The sequence below is a fragment of the Brienomyrus brachyistius genome, unplaced genomic scaffold, assembly GCF_023856365.1.
Source record: "Brienomyrus brachyistius isolate T26 unplaced genomic scaffold, BBRACH_0.4 scaffold66, whole genome shotgun sequence".
Taxonomy (NCBI): Eukaryota; Metazoa; Chordata; class Actinopteri; order Osteoglossiformes; family Mormyridae; genus Brienomyrus; species Brienomyrus brachyistius.
In genome coordinates, this window is record NW_026042341.1 from 1448367 (window position 1) to 1470868 (window position 22502).

The window sequence follows — 22502 nt, forward strand, 5'->3', positions numbered from 1 at the left end:
CCCCCCCAAACGGAATCCCTCGTATGTCCAGATTTCAGCCACTGGCCTTTGCGGTTCAGTGGTGGAATGAAGATCACAGCCCAGAGCGAATATTTAAGCAAAGCCTGGGGCAGATGTCAAACAGAATGTGCCTTCAAGACGCAACCGGAGCCGCTAGCGCGGGCTGGGCTGTGGGCGGGGAGAGGCCGCTGGCCCCAGGCAATGGCACAGCACCCTACAACTCTTATTAACACGGGAAAGAGGCGTTTAATTAAAGCAGAACGCCACATTTAACAAAGGAAAGAAGCACTGAAAACTCAGAAGTCATTACTGCTGTGCTTAGGAGAAAAATAAAAAAGGGGAATTCGTTGCTTGCGGACAGTACGAACTACCCCCCCCCCCAAAAAAAAGAGGAAGGTGGTGCCCTCCTGCGGGCCCCAAGGATGACCCTTTCGGGAAGACCGGGTCCAGAGCATGTCGCCGGAGCCGCGAGCGGAGAATCTGCTGAACAGACAAGCCGGGAGGATTTCAGAAGAAAGGAAACAGCCGCTTTCCCCGTATTTCTGCCAAAAACAAAAATCGCAAAGCGGTTTATTTGGGAGGGGGGTGGGTGGAGGGTGAGTCTTAGCCGTTTCAGTATCTATTTAAGCGAAGAGTAAATAAAAAATAAAGCCTACTGCGTTTATCCACAAACTGCAGCAAACAGAGACAGAGTGTGGAAGCTTGTGCTTTAGAAGTAAATCAAAGAAGGGAAGAGGACAGACGCAGCCTGTGACCCCCGATCACGTCCCCAGGGCCGAGTAGAGCTGCTGTGGGGGGCCCTGACGTGTCATCAAGCCTCGCCACGGAGACCGAGGGGTGCAGACGGACCTGCTGTCAGCAGAATGAGCCCTTATGCCCAGTCGCCCTCTTCGCGGCGGTCCCTCTCTCTCAGACACGCATGCACACATGCATACAACCATTTCCCACGCTACGAAAACCCATAAACTTTTGCTAAATATTTTAAACCTGTGATGTCTGTAAAACAGGCACAGCTTGAACACCAGGCCTCAAGCCTGGGGCTTGGAAGAGGGACTCTCCTCTTCCACGATGTGGCCATGATCTGGTTCACATGCAACCCCTCGTTTAGTGAGCCGTTTCAGTGCGCAGCCGGGCCATTTCGAAGAGATCAAGCCGCTCATCTGGCACCTGGAGACCTGCGTCTCACTCCCTCGCAAAAAGATGAAATAAAAAGAACATACATTTCATGCTGAAATCAGAAAAACCTGCTTCAGACTTCAGTGAATGAGCAAGGCCACGAATCTGAAAATGCAGACAAAACACGTTCTATGTTTATCAAACAGAACGGGGCGCACATCCCATAATAAACAGCACCGTAAATGAGAAGGGTAGTGCCTCGCAGCCCGCCTGGTCACCGTGGCGATGGCTCGCCTAAGAGCGACCCTCCATTACAGCTTCAGGTTACAGATTCCAGAGCTCCAGACTGAAAACAAACAGCCAGAAATCACGTCACGCATCTCCTTCCAGATGCAAATTCGAGGGTGTCTTCTTTTGAAGCGGCTCCAGAATGCTGCCTGCGCTCCTTTGTGTCCCAGAGCCGGTTCTGCTGGAGACTGCATCACGCCATGTTGTTATTCAGTGCGAGAGCCCAAACAGAAATGATCTCCTAAGAGATGGATTTGCCTCCCGGCATGGCGTTCGGCGTGTTCCTCACCGGCTACCACCGGTTCATTCCGGGGTTGCGTGGCGAGTTCCCACCAGGCCAGTTTCCACCGTCACACAGTACCGGGTATCGCACAGACTCTCCCCAGACGGTAGCCTTCAAACCCACGTATACTTTCCCTATGAGGGAATTCCGGGGAGGCCAAAGACTAAGGGGGACCACATCAACCAAGACTCTTCAAAGGCGGCCTCTCTCGCCCCCATAAAAGGAACAGGGGGCCATGGAGAGGTGGGGACTGCCTGGCTATTTGGCAGCCCCAATCGCCTTCTCGTGTTTGGTGTTGCTTGGCCACAACTCACCAGCATTTCCACAGTCTGGGATGTCGATAACCAAAATCGGGAACCTCCCCCCGCCAATTTGAAGAAGAGAAACAGAGATCTTAAAGTTTTGCTATTTCTCATAAACGGCTGAAGTCTTCTGTCATCTCAGGGCACTTTTCCACTGCACCAGGCGCTACACTTTTATTGGCTATAATATACTAGAGCCGCACAATATTGGAAAAGTAAAAAGGAGACGAACGCATGCAGCGCTCATGCAAAAGGTAAACTTTAAACTGATGTATAAAACATGTACAACATAATCTAAAGGAACAATCATTAAAATGACAAAACTTCCGAGGTTTTGTTTCCTATAACAAAGTAAAAATGTTTTTGTGAAGTAAACCCCCCCATGCAATAATGTCCTGACAGTATGAAGGTATGAAAAAGCCTGATCTTATGCCAGCTGATGATCGCGGCCCTGAAACTTGCATGTGTATAATACCGCGTATCACGCAGCCCTGTAATGTATGGAGCCTTTTTTCGAAATTCCCCGCCTCTCCATTGGGAGCCGGTACCAACACCTTGAAGTACCAAACATTTGGTACTTTCCCGAAGTACCCAAAGTACGGTACCTGGTGTGGTGGAAAAGCACCTTCAGAGGCACATGCATGGTACTGAAGTAGGAATGGTCTATGCGCAGAGCTCCCTGCGGTACTGCACCAAAGAGCAGCATGTGGGCATTAGGACGATCACCTCTGACCCTAGATCACATGCCCCTGGGCCGCCGGGAAGTGTCAAGACGTGGGTAATGTGAGGTGGGGGCAACCACAACCAGTGTCACAGTGGGGGTCTGTCCTGCTGCCCTTTACGGCTCCCAAACAAAGGCTGCCACCCCCCAAAGGTTAAATCCCAGACGGTAAGTGTAAATACCAGCTGACGTAATTATGGTCAAAGCGCCTTTGAAATTTGTAGCCATTGTTCCAGCTGGCTGTAACGGGTGGTGTTGGTGGGGAGGTCTGAGGGGGGGGTACCTCTCCTTCTTTCCTCTGCGTTTGCCGACAAAACACGTCTGACTGTGAAATGCAGCTTAATGGCCTCATTAACACACTTAATACATAGCAAGACATGCTAAACACAGGCTTCAGATACCTGCTGGGCGTTTACTGCTAACCCAGGAGCATCCCTGTGGCGGGGCGTTCGGCAGAGGCACTGCACTGGGTCCTTTTTGGGCCACGACGCCCAAGCGTGTCAGACGCGCAGTGACCCGCAGCTCACGGGCTCGCAGCTCCGAGAAGAGCAGGCCCAGAACGAACCACCCTGTGTCTGCCGTTACCATGTTCAGTCCCAGGCCCAGAAAACAGCCGAGCCAAGACATCATCTGACCCAAGGCTCTGTAAACACCACATGGGTGGCATCCTGCCCCCCCCCCAGACTGCTGTACCCTCCCTCCTCTCTGCAGGCGCAGCCAAGGGGGCAGGCCTGTAAACTGCCAGCGTGGCCATCCCAAAGCCAATGAGCTCGATGCGAAGACTCAAACCCGGGCCTCTGCAGGACTGGTCATCAGGCTAGGGTTCGACCCGCCACCCACCAGGCGTGGCCCTGGCACACGGCTTTATGAGGCCCCAGTTGGCTGCCGGTCTGTGACCCTTTCCATAAACAAAAGGGCTCCTGCGAGAGAAGTTTACGCATTCAAAATATTACAAAAAATAAAAGAGGCGGAGTTCAGCGCTTTCCGCCCGTTGCCAGGCAATGGCCATCTGCTGCGCGCGTCAGACGTGAGCTGGCAGCTGTGACCTTCCAGGCGTACACCAGCCGCGGGAGTCTGAGCGAGGGGGGGGTGGGGCAGCAGGGGTCCCGGCGCATTGGATACCGACACATGGGCGCACCACAAGACTGGGAAGAACAGCTACTCTCTGTACAGACCTTCCGAGGCCCCCCATCCCGGTCACTGGTTACCTTGGCAACCACTTGCTGGCTCCCCACATCTCGTCGAAAGCACCCCAGGAATGACAATGTCCCTCTGAGAGAGAATCGGGGGGAGGATCCTGTCCGGGAATCTAAACAACGTGTACAACATGCACGACCATCTCCACGCACTGGCGGGGGTGGGGGCTCACCGTCTCCGCGTCCTGGGACACGTCCCGCTTCCGCAGCTCCTCCATCCTCTCAGAGACGTCGCTGAAGTAGGTGTTGTAGTACTCGGAGTACTCCTGCGCCAGGTCGTCGATGTTCCCCAGGGAGCCGTCCTGCAGAGATGGAGGCATTTCAACGGTCAGGCTGAGGCTGCGGGGGCCATCAATTAGCAGAAGCGTTACACACAGCCTTGACGGGGAGCAAGCGGTCGGACAGTAGAGATCATATATGAGCGGAACGACGACATGAAATATCACATGGGACAAGGTATCGCAATCATATGCAACCGAAACCACGGCGACCTCTGATTTTTCAACGCTGACCCGATGGACAGTGCTGATGGGATCAGGATGGGGGAGGAGGTCCTGTTGCTGCACGTCCGTGTTCCCAAGACCTCAACTTTAGCTTTTGTTTGTCATGGGGGGGGGGGGGGGCTTCCTGTTATTCAAGGGGTGAAACAAATCACAAGCATTCAGGAAGAAAGCGAGGCTGGTCCCCAAGACAGGTGACAGGACGGCTCGAGATGGGGCCCACATTCCTGCACGGTCACGGCAGCGAGGCCCCCAGCCACTGCGAATGCCTGAACACCATCCCCATGGCAAATAGTGGCCAAAGTGCCAGATCGGGGGTGGGGAGGTGGGCCAGAGGTGGCACCCCGAGTAGGAAGCGTGCGACTCCAGCAGGAACCCGAACGCAGAAAGGAAGTCGAGGCAGAGCGCTGACCACATCAGCACAGAGACACACATAGTCTCCGAACCAAGATGTGCTGAACCGTTTACCAATGCAAGAGGCATATGGCACAATGGCACACCCTGGATAGGGCGGGGCCAAACACACACACACGCAACCTCTGCAGGGCAGCATTCAAACCCACAACCCTCCAGCGAGTGCACTTCCCTTAGCCTCCTCCTCAGGCTGACAAATCGTCCGACCAACATGGGCGGGGCCACTAGCTGCAAGGAGCAGCATTCCATTCTGGCCATGAATGAAAGCGATGATGCAACATGGCCAATCCTTAGATCATCGCTGGGATCAGCATTCTTGGAATTCTGTCCCCCCTGCCGGGACCATGCAAGTTACACCAAACATTCCAAAATCTGGATCCAGCCCATGGATCTCACATAAATCCCCCCCAACCTGTCTCACTTCCCAGGGTGAGGCAAACCGTGATAGCGGCTACCGTGCTACATGCTATTACATGTGACATGCTGTTACATATGCTACATGCCAAGGGTGTAGGAGAGAGTTCGATATTAAGGGGGGGACACAACTTAATAATTCAATTGTAAACGTACATTTTCTGGGGGGTGGCCGAAGCCAAATTAAATACTGGGATGTACATGCCCCCCCCTCCATCCCCCCAGCATGCGTCCCAATTGGGGCATTCGTGGTCCAGGCCAAAATCCCAGGGGCTGGATGTGTTAAAATAGCTGAAATTCCAGCCTCGCAAACATGGGGGTGGGGTGGGGTGGATGTGCTGCTGGGGGTCCCAATGAAAGCAGCCGTGACCAACGCTAACATGCGGCGGCCATAACACAGCGTTCGAGGCCCGAATGCTAGAGAAGAAAGCAACCCAAGCCTGGGGGGCTGGCGTCCACCCCCTCCCCCACACCAGCGACGGGCTCCTTGTCGTTGCAGCGATGGGATTTACATTAAATGATTCTTGCGGTATTGACTGGGAAACAAAGTACTTGGGGAAAAAAAACCACCAGATATCGCCCAGCATTTCTGAGGAACTCCTGCCTTGAGATCAGGGACACCATGACTCATCTTAGGCTGAAAAGTGAGCATAGGTGAGGAAAAGTCAGGACCACCACAGCGGCGTCGAGATGAGGTGAGATGCCTCTTCTAGGATGATCCCACCAGGCCTGTGGAAGTGAGGATGGCAGGGAACAGGCAGACGGAGAGGCCTGGAAAAGGCGAGGACAGCTGCCGAGAAGCGGGTCCCATGACTGGGGAAGGCCTTCGCCATCTCAGGCATGACTCACCGCCTGGCGCTCCAGACACGGGCACAAACATGCACACACACTAAGATAATGCGGCGTGGCCTGAAATCATGCCTACGGGCTCTGCACAGCACCGGGCAAACCCATACCGATCCCCATATGATGAAATGGGTGGTGAGGACCTCTGACGCCGCCGTCAAAAGCACGACCCGGAACTTGACCCCTTTGGTCCATGAAATATTCTCACCACAGCCTCATTTTTCTGGTGTAAACAAGCCTCGCAGGAATTGTTCCCATCCTCCAATCAAGGAGCACACACTTCCTGACCCCCTTCTCTGCGTCAGACCAGCCCGCTTCCCAAAATAACTCGACAGCGAGCAAGGTGTGGGTGTGGGGGGCCAGGGATCTGAAAGCCTCACAATCCCTCCCCCAGCTTGTACCATTAAGAAACCCTGCCCACCATTATTAAAAACCTCACACTTCGCACTCAATTAGATCGAGGCGGCAAAACCGAGTCTAGATTCTATCCATGGCAGCACAAGGCTAGACTCACATGCGGCGACTTGCAAGAAGATCTCCCAAGATGCAATGCGGGGATCTTACGCAGCAGGTTCCCGCTCCTGCCAATCCCATTCTGCTCATAACCTGACATGCGGCCAAAATAAAGTACTCAGGGAAGCCACAAACACACACCCTGCCATTCACACCTGGACTGGGGCAATAATTCAAAGCAAGAGTGACATTGCAGTTTGGTAACTTGTCACTAGCATTTTCAGAGAACACGGAAAACTCTCCCCTAACTACATCGAGAAAAAGCTTTAAAACCTAGTTAAGAGAAGGAAGAACTGGCCATACTGATGCTCAATGCGTACATTTATATATTACTCACACTTAATACATTATTATTGTGTTTGTTCCCGCAGGAGCCTGGATAGGATGCTCAACAGCATCGTCCTGGGATGGAGCTCTGGTGTTGGGGTGAGCCGGGACATCTGGGCTGGCCGGGTTTGGCGCCGCTGCGCTCACAGCCAGGGCGGCGTCAAGCTTAGTCAGCCGGCCATCCAAAACTAGGCTAACCTCTAACTCGCCATTGAACTCATTGTGAAGACGTGGGGGCGGAGATTGTCACATTCAGAAATCATAATAGCTTAAGAAGAAGGGCTCAAATACACAGATACCAGACACCCACACAGAGGTTAATTTACAGAACCCCCCGCTTCAGCGGAAACTGCCCCCGGCCCGAAAGACACGTTTCTTGCTCTGAAACCTCAGGCCCATGACAGACCTGGACTGCGAGTCTCTTTCACGGGGCCCGTGTGTAAACACAGGGAAAAACTGTCCTTCATCCAAAGCTGCGGTAAAAATCATTTATGCAGAGAGCCGGACCAGGCCCGTACGCAGAGTCCGGACCTACATAAACGGCCCGTTGTTCCTGCCTGGCTCGGCATAGAATGGACCACACGACGTGCGCGCACACACACACGCGCACACACACACACACACACTCCAGGTAAGTGGACAGAGAGTCTGAGTTTTCCCTTTCATGGGAAGACCAGCTAATTTGCTAGGAGAGCATATTTGTTAAGTGAACTTGACAAGATTTATTAAAGAGAAAAAAAACACTTTACAACCACGGGTGGATCAGACGGCACCTGTCTGTCACAGCAGAGAGTTACTACCAACTCCCATAATGCTCAGGGATCGCATGCCATTCAGCCATGCAAATCAAATTCACAACACGGCTGACGCATCCAGTGAATACAACCGAACAAAATACTGCAGGCCAATGGGACGTTCCCAATAGCCAAAAGTAACCTGATCAAAAGCTTCTCAGATATTCAAGGTATGGGGCCAAGACCAGCAAGCGCAATTCTTCAGGAATTACCCTGCACCCCACCCTCCCAAAATTAACTTATATTGACTCGACTTAGAACTCCTAAATGTTGGCATTTTTTCACCCATACCAGAGGGTTGCTGATTCACACCCCAGGAAGGGCCACACTGAACTACTTCAGAACTCCACCCCCCCAGCCACCCACCTATCAGGGTCAGGTTCACGAAATCACACCACCAACAGACTTGTCATCCCATTTATGTGTCTGGGGCTGCAGGCAAGATCTGTCGCAGGATCAGCGCGCGGAGACCACAGAAACAGGGAAGTTGGGCACCCAGAACGACCAGAGAGAACCGCGCTCGCTTCGCTTCCACTCCGCGGCGCGCTGAACACACGTAGACATCACATTCAGCCCTCAAATGACTCCATCATCACCCCATCCGCAGGGTTCAGCATTACCAAGCACCCCCGCCCGTGCTGGACAGATAACCTGAGCTTTTCCAGAAGTAAACAACCTATCCCTCCGCTCTGACCAGTCCATTTGTTCCTCTCTGATCTGAATTATTAAGTGTCCCCTTCAGAGCAGCATCTTGGTTTTTACCCGATGTACCGAAAGCAGAATGCGACAGGAAGTCTTCAAAGAGCTGGCCTGATACTTAACGGAGACGAGATGACGAGTCCCCACGACGTATATGTGAACACGTAGCGCATTCCACGCGGACTTGGATAAATCACGGTGGATCAGGCCCACATGCTGAAGATGCACTCAGGCTCCTGTTGGCGCCATAGGCTATAACCATAACACACGACAGGTTCTGCACTCTTTTTTTTTGATCATTCAGAGATTTCCAGTATGGTCATTTGACCGAGTTAATGATGAGGGGAAAAACAATTCGCACCAAGATAGGGGCGCACGGCACAGAGACGCAAGCGGAGAGTCTTACCACCCACCTACACACACTCAATAAGATTCTGCGTATCTTACTGAGTTCAGAATGTCTCCTAGTCGCTATGGAATTTGCATGAAGCCTACGTCAAACACGCCTGTGAATCTGATTCAGAATTACACGTCCCAGCAAACTCTGAATCAAACAACATGTAAACGCATGTAAATGTAAACAATAAAGGAAAATTTCAAAAAATAAATAAAAAAATTACCAAAACAAGATATAACAGACTCTCTATTCAGCACAATCCAAAGACCTGCAATCGTATTTAAGTTTTTTCCATCAGCGCATAGAGCAACATGAAAGGCATCTTGGTGTACCCTGCCAGAAACGGAAAAACCTTCAACAACAGCAGGACGAGGCTTCACACGAAGCCATAACAACCGGCATGGCGGGGCACCTACATAGCACGGCCAGATGAGAGACGCACCTCGACCTCAGATGCCTGTAAGCGACACGGAGCTTCTGAACGACAGCAAGGGAGGAGGAAAACAGAGAAAAGCCGCAACACACAAGGAAAAAGTTTCCCCCGAGATAAACAGCGCCGTGCGGGGGCTCTGAGCTGCAAAACCACCATCTAGATGGCCAGCCTGTGCACAGGTTAAAGCCCCAAACTGCATCCCCCCCGGGTACAGGTTTCAGCCAAACGGCTGGAAAAACCCTGGTAGCCAGCAAGCCTCTGGTTTTTCATGTCCTTAAATGCAGGAAGAAAGCAAAAAGCGTGCATGGGAGATCTTAATAATAAATAATAATAATACCTTCGACGCAGCAGTTTGGAACCCGGTTAGGAAGCCCGGTGCATCAAGTTAGAATACAATGTAAGAGCTGTACGCATTGGCCAAGAAAAGTTTATATCAATACGTATGTATGTGTGTGTGTGTATCACACTAATATCTTTCAACGATTGCACTGAAAACTACGAGATGCAGCAAGGTTCCGGCAGGCGCTTATGTAAACAGGGCTATTTAACCCGTATGACAAAAAAAGACCGTGGAAAGTACTAATAACGTACTGCACGTTAAGTAACACGATAGTTGTGAGGGGATAGGAGGGGGAAGACGCACAAGCTAAAATGAAACGAAATGCATCCATGATGTTTATAAATCAGTCGGAGAAACAGGACGGGGCAATATTAAACACTACAATATATCGACGCGAAAACAGCAGATCCAATGCTCTCCCACGTGTTACATGGAAACATCCCGTCAACGTGAGCAGCGACCTTTATAATACAGCCGTGGTGTAATGGAGACCGACTTAGGCATAGTATTGCCAGTATTGCAACTTTACAAAGGAGGCTGCTTCGCCCCCTTTTCAAAGGCTCCTGGCGAGCAGGAGAAAACCACCTACCATTTTCAGGCGATATGTTGCACTATCCCCAACAAAACCGGCATAAATCCTCGTCAACTTTGCAGTCGCATTTATTCCCGCAATCAATAGTCAGTCTGCAGAATGGTCAGGAAAAGACGTTCCTATCACAAACTAGAGCAATGCAGGCATAGCCCGGGTAAAGCGTTCAGCTGTGATTTACAAGCAGCGGCTATCAGCAGTCAACAACTGAATAGACAATGAGCCTTCTTTTCGGAAAGACGGAGTAAGACTTTGTTACCCTCCTGTTACCCCTCCCCCAGCTGCCCCCAAAACTTACCAACATCCCCATCATATCTGCCCATAGCTTAGAGAAACTGTCAGGCACGCTGGTGTCCGTCGGGCTCTCCTTGGCAGAGGAAGAAGCCTGCTCCCCTTCCATTATTTCGCGTTTTATCGTCCCTCTTGAGATCGGAATTAATTTTGCAGTGCCAGTGAGGAGGTATGTAAACACGCAGCGATCACGCACGAAAAATCCAGCCTGATCTCCACAAGGAAGTTTTTAAACATTTTTGTTTTGGATCAAACGCAGATAGGTTTCGGAAATATATTTACGAACAACTCTTGCTGAAAAACGCTTGTTAAAAGCATGCAAGTTCCGTGCATCCAAAATATGTCCTTTAGATGTGTATTTTTAAGCACTATTTTGAATAGCCGGTTATATCACAGTGCGAGAAAACAGATTTGACAATCGCCCGAAAACTTGACTGGATGATTTCTCCGCATCCCGCAGCCTCCTAGCCGGCCCGAACCAAAAACTTACTGTGGGGGGGAATTTTCCTTAAAACTTAAAAGACCCACGGCCGCCGTGCACTATGAGAAACGACCGGCAACTAGACACAGAACACCGTCAAATTTAAAAACTAATACACATTTAAATACGGATATAAGTCTGATTTTTGTTTACTCTCCTGATCCTCCTCCTCCTCCAAACATGACCCCCCCATACTTTCCTTCACATGAATGCGCTCTTTGCTTCCAGCGAAAACAGTTGAGCAACAAAAGGTTCCCTGGTTGTTACTGCTGTCTAACATGGAAAGAAGGGTAGGTGCGGGACTGGCGCAATCCGATTACATAAAAACCAAGAATAAGTATCTATGGATGCTCGTAAAAGTTGCATAAATCACCTCATAAGATGGCGGTGCTTCTGTTACTCTTGCTTTTAATACACTCCTTTTCCGCGGAAAAGAAACACGCAGAAAACAAAGGCATCATTCCAGAACTTTGCGTGGATGGTTTTCTTAGAAAACCACGTATTTCATGTGGTGTTCTTGCACCTATGCAAGATCTGACCGGTTCTTAGTAGCAATAAATTCTAACCTGTATAGAATTTGTTTTCTGAACCATATGCAGATGAAAAGCGCTAAAGCTTAAACTTAAAATGCTGTTAATTAGATTTGGGAAACAACATTTCAACATCTAAAAAGGCCCGTATTTCTTTTTAAAAATACCCTCGCGATGATAGTATAGCCTGACCCCGATTAACAACCTATACGACTTACGACGATTCGCACGTACCACCGACGTTTAAAAAGCAACGTAAATGTATGTAAACATAAATTTCTTGCGGCAGTTCACCTGGCGTCATACCACAGTTGCTGCGGGTAAGTACTGCCTACTGGGGTGAGTTTTCTGAAGCCTTAGCGCTACGTCGTTCGCAAGTTCTATGTTAAACGGTAGAACTTATACGAATGACGTAGCGTTAAAAAGTCTTCGGGAAACACACTCTATTGCAACGCGACTATCCCAGTCTCACACGCATATCCCAGTGTCATTCTTACAACTAAAACGAAGAGAGATCATCATATTCTGACATACGTCCAATATGACGCACGACCTCTGTCGGAACTAAACCCAATCGTCAGTCGGCGACAGTCTGTAGTGCTTTTCCCTACTAAAATCAAAACCCAAAAGGATCTCGGGATTATTAGGGATTAATTTGAATAATTTATTAAAAATTAGTGACACCAAACCCAATTCAAAATTGATCGTCGTTTTACAGTTATTCAAGCCATCGTAACTATACCACTGAAACCACACCTGACCAACCCAGATGGCGTTACGTCATTAGCTAAAGAAAAAAGAATTATATTCATGTCATTCACAATGGCTGGCATTGACACGCAGGGTAGATGAGCTCAGAAACAAAAATCAAGAAACATAAATACGAGTGACTAAATGTAACATGTTACAGGCATCTAACTAAATCCATTCTCTTCATATTTTTTTTTGCCTTCTGCTGCCAAAGAGCAGTCAGGGGAGTGAAGATTGACCCCTAAAATTCTCCCATGCCAGCAGCTATTCCCATGTCATTACTATTAATATAGTAAGTACTTCCATAAAGTGACACACAGGCCTCGGAGGCTTTTCAGAAATACTGTCGCAGAACTTCCAAGACGTCGCCCCACTTTGGGCGACTGGGTAAGCCCAGTTCTTTAAACATCAGGTTGTGTGATTTCACCACTAAGACAGGGACCTCAGGCATGGGTCTGTCATGTAAATAACTACATTCTTCTTTCATTTAGAAAGACTGGGGCTAAAATGAAAACCATTAAAAGTCAGCAGAATCACATCTGGTGGAATGCGCTTCTCTAACCGGTAAAGACGGTACACAGTTCCTGTACTTATACCAAATCTCTCCATGTCCCCGTGCCGTTCGGAATCACCGCCTTTGCCGAACTGCTTCAGTAATGCCAGTGCGATTAAAATATAATTTCGTTCTTTGCCAGAACACATTCCCTGGAAGCAGGATCTGGCGAATAGAAACAGCTGCGAAGGTCACGTGACACATACCAAAACAGACGAGAGTAGGAAAACAGGGAGCTGCATTCTCGCTTCATCCTAGGGGGAAAAAAAATACCAAAAATACAGGAAAAGAACACTATTCCAAAAAATCTAGCACAACAGAGAACTCAGAGAACCCTGCGCTGGAAAAAAAATACTCAAAAGAAAAGGATCAATTTAGTATGATCATGAAAATTAAATTAATGCCTCGTGTGGGTCCTGATTTGTTATTAAACCATGCTGGGGACATCAGTGAAGCGTTTGTTTCTCTACTGTCTGGCCAGTATAACTCAAGGGTTCGTTCTGATTGCGCAGAACAGCTGTTCAGCAGGACCTTGTTTACAACATAGCAACATAAACCGCTGAAGCTCACAGCATATTGTTTTTCTCTGAAGACCTTAGTTTATGTACCATTCAGTCTTTCAAATTCTAGCCTCGCAGACCAGCTGCCGACTTGATGAGAACTCCAGAAGGCTACTCGGTACTCCCACGCTCTACTGGCTTTCACACTCCACCACTAGGTGGCGCATAAATAATAATGTTCTAGCAAGACATGCATTTTATTTGTGTTACATTTTCATTAACTTTATTGTTGGGCTTTCAAATAAATAAGAGAGACATTGAGAATAAAGCCAAAGAAGAGGCTGAAGTCACTGCTATGATGTGGGCTGAGCCGGTAAAGCACATGTTGAAACATGAACTGGGCATGCAGGGCACACGCTACAGAGACACGGGCTGGATTTTCTCAAGACCATCACGGTTCTGCATGTCGGTGCGTCTTGAGGGGGATGATGCTGACCAGCCGCCTGCTGCATCACCACCGACCGACCTCTCACCTCCGAGGCAGTGGTGTTGGTGTGGCGTATTCACAGTATGACAGATCTCTCTCTCTCTCTCTCTCTCTCTGTCTCACACACACACACACACACACACACAGGTTTGCGGTTATATCTTTGTGGGGACTCTCCATTCATTTCTAAAGGGAAAATCCCAACATGATGACCTTAACCCCTACTCAGCCATAACCCCCTAACCTTAACCACAAGTAACCAAACAAAATATTAGACTTTTGACATTTTTACTTTTTTGAAGTTACAGATCTTTCTGGGGGCCTGGAAATGGTCCCCACAATGTCAAAAATAACGGGTTTTTATTACATTGTGGGGGACATTTGGTCAATCACTCCCCATCTCACGGCCATTTCACACCTTCCGCACGCAAGTCTACCTCAAACAGAATGAGGTGTCAGCTCTCTAACGAAGAAAGGCGGGGCAGATGGTCCCAGACCTAGAAGACCCAGACTCATTAAGCAGATATTTCAAAGTAACAGACCGGGGGGGGTGTGTGTGTCACATCAAAGGACTGAAGTGTCGTCTTTGCAGACAAATAGCATCCATCACCGACAGTCAATAATGTACATCACATCCTCCATTGCAGCACCAATTACTGCTGTCTTTGGGTAGTGTTGCTGATTAAATTAAGGATCTCAGCTTCCCCAGGAGTAAAACAGCAACAGGTGAACAACACCGAGACAATTAGCAAATGACCGAAATCCAACAGTGGGAGTAACATGCGAGAAGTGTGTTGCAACCCCGACCAAGTTAACCGCGGGTTCGAAAAATTCAGATTTGCGAGAACGCAGTGTCCTGAGCAGGGTCTGCTTGGGGAATGTGTACTAAGCGTGCCCCCCCCCCCCCCGTACGTGGCAGGACGGGCAGCACCTGCTGGATTAATGGTGCCGTTGTCCATCTCCACACACAGCAGCTCTATACTGCTCACATTGATATTCCACAGACCGGCCTGACCAGGACCTCGGAGATTCATGCTTTCCCATGAGAGGCTCTGGGGGTGCTTGGTTCCCCCCCCAGCAGTCTCATCTGGTAGCAAACAACAACCCCTCCCACCTGGAAGGTAGAGGGCATCTGAACGTGACCCCCCCCCCCCCCCCCTTTCGATTCCACATTCGGATCTAGCGTGGGTCTACCTGAGCATGAGCTGTGGATGGAGGCTTCAGGATGTTAGGACCCAGGAAGATGAGTGTCACGGAGATGCTCCTCACACGCGGTTCACCGTTCCTCAGACATAAGATTGTGGAAGGATGTCTTGGACATGTTACAGAGACAGGCAGGGAGTATGGGGGTGGATCCACTCTGCACACCCAGTGAAAGTGTCCCAGAAGGTCAATGACCCAAGACTTAAAATAATCCTCAGCCCCCTGACCTCTCACACATGACTGATGGGGGGGGGGGGGGGTCTACACTTGGCTGGAGCGGCATTAGCAGAACAAACTAAGCTCATTCGAAAACACAGAGAATAAAAAGGTACGTGCTATTTAATTTAGTTTATTATTTAGTTTTAATCACCTCCCCAAGTGTCAGAAAGTGAGCTGGAAAACGTTCACATCCCGATGTCCCATTACTGGATACAGGTTTCATCAGTCCAAACCTTTGAGTAGCCTACGTGATCGGGGCCACACTTCAGAGGTCTATCCAGAAGCACTTGGCAATGCGGCGCTCCATCATTAATTGGATTCATCGTTTTTGTGCCCTTAAGGTCACCGTCAATAATGAGCCATCTCCTTATTAAATAATGCGGATTGCAGTTAACGATCTCCATGCAGATACTCCTGTCTTCCGTGCGTGGGAAGACCCGGCCCAAAAATGGTAAGGTGGCTAATTATAATCATGACGTAACCAAATGCAAACTTCCTCACTCAGTGTTCAGCAACGTGTCACCCCATCCCGAGTCACCCACTGAATCAATGTACAATAAACTGCGCGAAAGTGAAACTTTTCGGTCATAAAACGTGAAGGATCGGGTTACTTGATATCAAAGTGAAACGCAGGGACATAGATTTGGTTTCATCATGGTCCGGAACAAATCAGGCGAGAACCCCCCCCCCCAACCCTCGGTGCTCTGAGACCCAAATATACGCCCATGGCGAAACGGCGTTTTAACGCTGTTAATCCACATGGTACAGTATCTCGGAGATGCAGCCTAGGGCTGCGGAAGATGCGGCGTGCAAACAGTCACAGAGGTGTTTTACCTACAATTAATGGCGGTTTGAATTATCGGTCGACAGGCGGGGCTTTAATAACATTAATAAGGAGACAATAAATTGAAAACCTAGCGCCACGGTTTCAGCGCAAAAGCATCGAATGTCTAAGATTCCTTCCCAAGATTTTTTTTACATGTTTTTGTACAACTTACCATAACACGATTGTCAGCTGAATGCCAGAGATGTTCTTTCTCGAAATGAAGGTCGAAGATTAGAGAGGTTTGAGGTCTGCACGTAGGCTACATTGAATAAAAGAGCTATAAGACGCCCGGGCCGAGCCATCTGATACTGAACTGCGGCCTGGTCTCTATTCCCTCCCGTTTAAAATAAGAAATCGGCCTTATCGGAAAAGCCGCTTTTGAGATAATCACATTTAAACGGGCTTTAATTTGGAGCTGCAGTGCGCAATTTGGCAGTTTAATGGGTGTCGTTTATTATATTGAATCTTAAGTATAGAATTCACTACTGCGTCCTATCAGTCGATCAGGCTTGTAAAAACATCTGGCATTCCATCTTCGTTATCAGAATTAAAAATCCACCGTAAGATGGACCGGATCGCGCACATGTTGCTTCAGCATCGGACACTCCACAGCTGCAGCGTGCTTCTGCAAACAGGCCAAGGGGCCGAGGTGCGACCATCTGGGGTCCCGATCAGTACCCCGGTGGGGGGTCTGCGAGATGATCAGCTCACGTCTTTACTTAAATAAAATAGCCACGCACACAGGGTTTCTATTCGCACCAATAATTCACACACTGCGCTGGAAAAAAGGCAAATTAAAACAATTTCTTTAGGATTTATATGACAAAATGGCATTAATTGTGCTTTGAAAAAAAGCTCTTAGATTTATTTAACTGCTACTTTTCTTTATACCCGTAGTAATTTAAACTAGAACGATTAAAAAAAACGTTTTCAGGAAAAAGCTTCTCGATTGCTTTCCGAAGGATTCATGTCTTCTGAACAGAAGCTGGGTTTGCCAACAGCGCCCCCTGCTGGTAACCTTTCCACACGCTACTTCAGGCGTTCATATACTAAGTGATCTTTACATTCACAAGTCACTTCCTCGCTAGCTTGATGCATCAATTAATTCGGTCTTCGATTTTCTGGAGCAGCGGAAAACATATTTTGTCAACTCATTTATATGAAACATTTTTAGTAACATTTGTGAAATATTATAATTAGTGTAAATAACGTCACTGAATGCAACCAGGGCAGCACGGTGGTGCAGTGGTTAGTAATGAACCAGGGTTCGAGTCTGTGCTATGGTTCTATGTGTGTGTGGAGTTTGCATGTTCTCCCCCTGTTGTTGGTGCATTTCTCCTGGGTACTACAGTCCCCCCTACAGTCCAAAAACGTGTTGATGCTAATTGGAGTTACCAAACTGCCCGTAGGTATGTTTGTATGGGTGGGTATGCGTGTGTGAGTGAGTGGTGTGTGAGTGTGCCCTGGTGTGTGTGTGAGTGAGTGATGTGTGTGCCCTGGTGTGTGTGAGTGAGTGATGTGTGAGTGTGCCCTGGTGTGTGTGAGTGAGTGGTGTGTGAGTGTGCCCTGGTGTGTGTGAGTGAGTGGTGTGTAAGTGTGCCTTGTTGTGTGTGAGTGAGTGATGTGTGAGTGTGCCCTGGTGTGTGTGAGTGAGTGTAATCGATGCATAGTGTTTCCCCGGCCTTTGTTTTTAATAGCCCCCCACCAGGTTGATTATGTGCTTTCTGGAACATTCTATGCCTGCAGTTAAGGGTCGAGGCTTTATTATTCTCCGTTAACTCCCACCCTGCCGGCTATGTGCCTCGCTCTCCAGCGCTGCCCGTGGACTTGAGCCACGTGGAAACTCTGACCGCCGAGAAATGTGGAGGCCGTCTGCGCGGAAGTGGCGAGGCGAAGCCCCCGCCCTTGGCCTTGCAGCCCGTTACATCAGCCTCTGACAGTAAACAAACCCCCCGGGTTAACATGCAGCTGCGACACAAGCAGCGCTCAGGCAGCCAGGCTCTGTTGTCATAGAAACAACAACAAAAAAAAAAACAGCCCAAATCTGCCATAAATTTGGCTGAACAGAAGAGAAGCACGGAGCTGAACATGGTGGGTCAATGGGCTGCTTTGTCAGGGAGTTACACCACTGCGGGAATCAGAAGGGTGATACTGCACAGCAGGACTACAATAGCAATATGCTCACAATGCAAAACAAGAACTGAACATTACTTCTTCAGTATGTAGTCTTTCAAGACGCCACATCGCTGCTTGGCCTTTTTGGTTACTGCCACCGCTATGCAGCACTAACTTAGCGACAGTTGCGGTTACCTCCCCCATCCAGCCCCGATTGTGACAGACTGGATTTATTCAGAGGGGAGGAGATTTGCAGGTTCACCTTGTGATATCGGGTTAAGTGGCACGGCTCTGCACGCTGCGCTGCCGCCGCGTTCGCTATAATTACTGCCGCCGGCTCGTTTATTTTCCTGACAGCCGCGGCGGGGCCCCGGCTTGATCCCTAGCGGCGCGTGCTCGGGTTTGCTCGCCGTGTCATCCGGCTCCCGTGAATGTGCTGCGCTTGTCCTGCAGGCTGCAATCGAGGCGTGCTGTTTATCTGCGAGGAGGAACACCCAGGCGCCTTAAAAGCCCATTTCTTGGGCTTTAACGCTTCGTAAGTGCAGGGCGGCATGCCGATTTGCGGAGCGCGTCAGCTGCGGCTCGCGGGATTCCGCCTGGGGCCTGTCAGTACTCCGTTGCATCTGAAGCTTGATTGGTCATCATCCCCCTTATGGTCAATCCCCCATTCCCCTTACAGCCAGGAGAGAATACGGCCAGACTGGACAGTATCCCCCCCACTCCAGCATGAATATGGCACACGCAGAAAACCCAGGGAGCTTCAGAGATGCTTGGCTTCAGTCATGCACCTCCAAGTCTTATCCCAGCAGAGCCTACCCTGGACACTGTGCAGTGACCTAGCAAATCATTTAACGAGGAGAGGCGTCCGTCATAATTACTGCTACTCTATAAACGCCAGACCTCCAGGAATTAAAAACAGCACTCCCAGTGATTGAGGCTCACACCTAGGGCCCCTGTGGGGGTTGGGAAGGATGGGGGAGGGTCAACCAGATCGAAAATACCGGGACACTCTTGTTCTGATCTAAACAGCCCTGTTTGACAACGAAAGGCCTGAAAAAGTAGGTGCGTAATCAAACGATTACTCTTGCATTACTCTATACGTGTTCTACTGAGAATGACATCATCAAGCAGCAAAGCTGTGATGCTTAGAAAAGGGGCTGCTTTTGGGCGTTTCCATGGAAACACTGCTCCGATGCGTATCGCTGCGTGATGGTTTTGGCTGGAGTTAAGCTGCAGCAGTACAGCATCTGTGCCACAAGGAGGCGCCGGCCCGTATGTTCATGTAGTTTAGGAAGAAAATGAAAATTAAAAACAGGGTAAAAACAACATGCTGTAATGCCAGGGACTGAACGAGGGGGCCTCCATCATTTCATAAACCTGTCCTGCTGGCCGAACAGACAGGAAGGGAGGGGAGGCTGGGGAAGCCATCTTTAATGATGGGTGCGGCTGTTTAAAGCCAGTGTTAATCTGGAGAAGTGATTCCTCTATGGTTCTGCTTAATCCTGGGCTCTTAGGCTAGGAAGCACAACACCTGATCATTCAGAGATGACTTCCAGACCACAGAGGTGGGAAAGTCACAGGTCCCACTGCTACACGTGCAAATAGCCGACAACCAAATACAGGATTCAGGGAAAAAGAGGACTGTGATGTCAGGGTGACTGGTAAACTGGTGTGCGTTGGCATCTCTGATCCGGAATGTTCCGGACATATGTCTGGCTGCCCACAGTCCATGGTCTAACGGAATACCTGTGCATTACACTGCCAGTACAGAGCAGCCAAAGGGAGGCTGCCAAGGCGCCACCACCAGGCCGGGCCCCAGTACTGCAGCATGACATCTCGCCTCCTTTATAGAGACACCTTTCGAGGAGCAGTACATTGAGGCAACGGCGCCACCTGCTGATGTCGTGCAGCACACCCAAGAAGCAAAGAGCCTCCGCACAATCTGTTACAGACACCCCCTCTGCCTCTCCATGGCATTTGTGGAATTCGTCCTGGGGGGGGGGGGTCGAACTCAAGCTGTTATAAATAGGAAGAAAGGGTTGGTATGGGGACACACACACACAAATGAGCATGTCTTGTCCCATTTTAGGGGACAGAACACAGAGCAGCTTCTCTGTGGTTTAGTGCGGACCTCCCTTGACCCCCCCCCCCCCCCCAAGGGAAGGATACTGTGGTCCTGAATATTTCCATGGTTGAAAAAAAAAGAACCATTCATTTGTAAAATTACAAGTCCTGGAGTCAGAAACTGCATGAGATCTGGCCGCTGTCCATGCGCTCGGCGAGGGGGAGGTGGCGGGGAGCCAGCTGTAAGGCCAGCAGCGGGGGGAGTGTTGGGGGGGGGCGTGAGGGCTCTGACAGCCTGTGCAAGCTGGTGCCGGGATGCCGACGGGCTCAGCGCTAAGCCGGCCGCGACGGCCTTCCTTCGCATCCTGTACCCGCCTGCAATCGTGATGCACCTCTTGTCAGTGTCGTCCATCCGTACAGAAGATCGACATCGCATTTTGCACCAGTGCTGGTGAGAACTTCACCATGGGTGGGGGGGGATGGCAACCAAACTGGAAACATGTGTGGGAATGACTTAAATGGCGGGCTGTTAACACGCCATGTGGAGAGGGGGGCTGATTAACTTTTACAGCAGTTCAGGGGCTCGTGAGGACGACTGTATCTCCTCATATCACGGCCCATCTAACAGAAATGCTATCTGCTATTGGCGGTCAGCAATTATGCTGGCAAGTTAATTAGCACATTTTAATGGGCCCCCAATGTTACTACAGTACGGACACGGAGCAGGAATGACCTGCGTCTCCAATTCACAGCTTATGGTGATGAATCCTATTTCAGGCTGGCCGTCTCAATGCATGTTTACTCATTTTCAGTCCCGATACAGCACGGGGAAAAGTTGGAAAGGGTTACAGAATGAGTTTCTGGGGGAGGGAAGGGTCCCACTCCTCCCCTTGGGGGGGGGGGGGGCTGGGAAGTCACCAGGGTAACATGGGATGAGACTTCATGGCGACGACACACGTCAGCGTCCTCCCAGTCGTCATAACAACAAACAATAGAAGGGTGGCCTTCTATTCACGCCTCCGCCAGTCGGCCCCCCGCAGGTAAGGCGCGTGGACAGACATCCTGACGTCCGCTCTGTGCTCCCCAGCTATGGCGGGGGGGGGGCAACATAGGGGGGGTCATGGTGATGACCGCACCCTGTGTAACAACACACGGCACTGCTTAAAACCGTCAGCAAATCAGGCTGGAGCTCAGCCAGCTGCCCGTCCCCCATCCACAGCCTTGCGGGGGGGGGGGGAGGGCCCCCCCTTTCCTGATCACCGCTTCTGTTATTTTACAGTCCTGCTGATGGACATCAGAGGTGAGGCTGCCGTGACTATTTTTCTTGTGGGAGGAGGTATGGTCTGGTAGATGGTTAATAAGGACCCCCCCCGCCCCAAAAAAAAAAAAAACACAGTCCCCCCCATGAACCTAATTACCTGGAAGAGTGGAAAACCTTGATATCAGTGGAGTGTAGGAAAAAAAACACACCACAGACTGCAAAGAGAATCGCTGTGTCTGGCTGGATCTCGCAGTCACTGCAGTGAGGCAGATGGACGGGCGCATCCCCAATCGCAGGAACTGCGACCTGCAGTCTCGAACTGCAGCCTAATGACCCACTGAGCTGCATTCATCTCACGCGCAAAACTCTGCTGCTGACGTTCTTTGTATTGACACAAATAACTACATGTGCTAAAGACTATTTGCTTGACTCCAGAACATTCTGCATCTTGGCTTGAGTCATTGCTGAGGCCAGAGCTTGGATTCCATTTTAAAAGGGAGCCATGTGCATAGCACGCGGCCACCAACAGGAGGCGCCGGACCATGCCTGGGATGTGACGCACCAGCATAAATCACAAAGGGAGGATGCTGACAAAGCTCTCAGTGTGAGAGTGATGGCCCAGTGGGATACTGGGGGAAAAATGGTGGTGTCTGGAACACACTACAAAGACCCATGTGACCTGGGGCAAGTAACTGCTGTCAGACGTCACTTGACCGTGACAAGCACAGGGGGTCCCTGACGTCACCATCGTTGGGGGGCGGTGTTTCCCAGGGGGCTGACTGAGGCTCACACCCAGACCAGTGGGAAAGTCAAGGACAACTTCAGACGCGTCTCACATTTTGCTCTTACGGCTTGGATCAAATTTCTCTGGGGAAAAAGAGCTTCGGAGATAAGAAGACATGTGAGCTGGAGAGTGAGCGACCAAACAAACCACGCGTCATATAAGCAGATGGCCGAGGACAAACAAACGCACGCAACGTTAGCAGATTAATGTGACTGGGTGCATGTTTCTGAACGGTGAATCCATGAGAATATCATCACATTTTAACG

General features: G+C 49.9%; 1 protein-coding gene across 6 annotated transcripts in view; it reads right to left on the reverse strand.

The window, feature by feature from the left end:
* The window catches only part of sash1a (SAM and SH3 domain containing 1a), a 169205-nt gene that overhangs the window by 26693 nt on the left and 120010 nt on the right, over positions 1-22502 (reverse strand). For 3 of the 6 annotated variants that reach the window (XM_049002336.1, XM_049002334.1, XM_049002339.1), the window contains exon 2: positions 4080-4208. In XM_049002336.1, coding sequence (XP_048858293.1) covers positions 4080-4208 — 129 coding nt within the window. Of the gene's footprint in view, positions 1-4079; positions 4209-10172; positions 10411-10470; positions 11509-12820; positions 13120-22502 lie in introns of those variants that run through there. The other 3 variants (XM_049002340.1, XM_049002337.1, XM_049002338.1) reach the window with 3 other exon arrangements.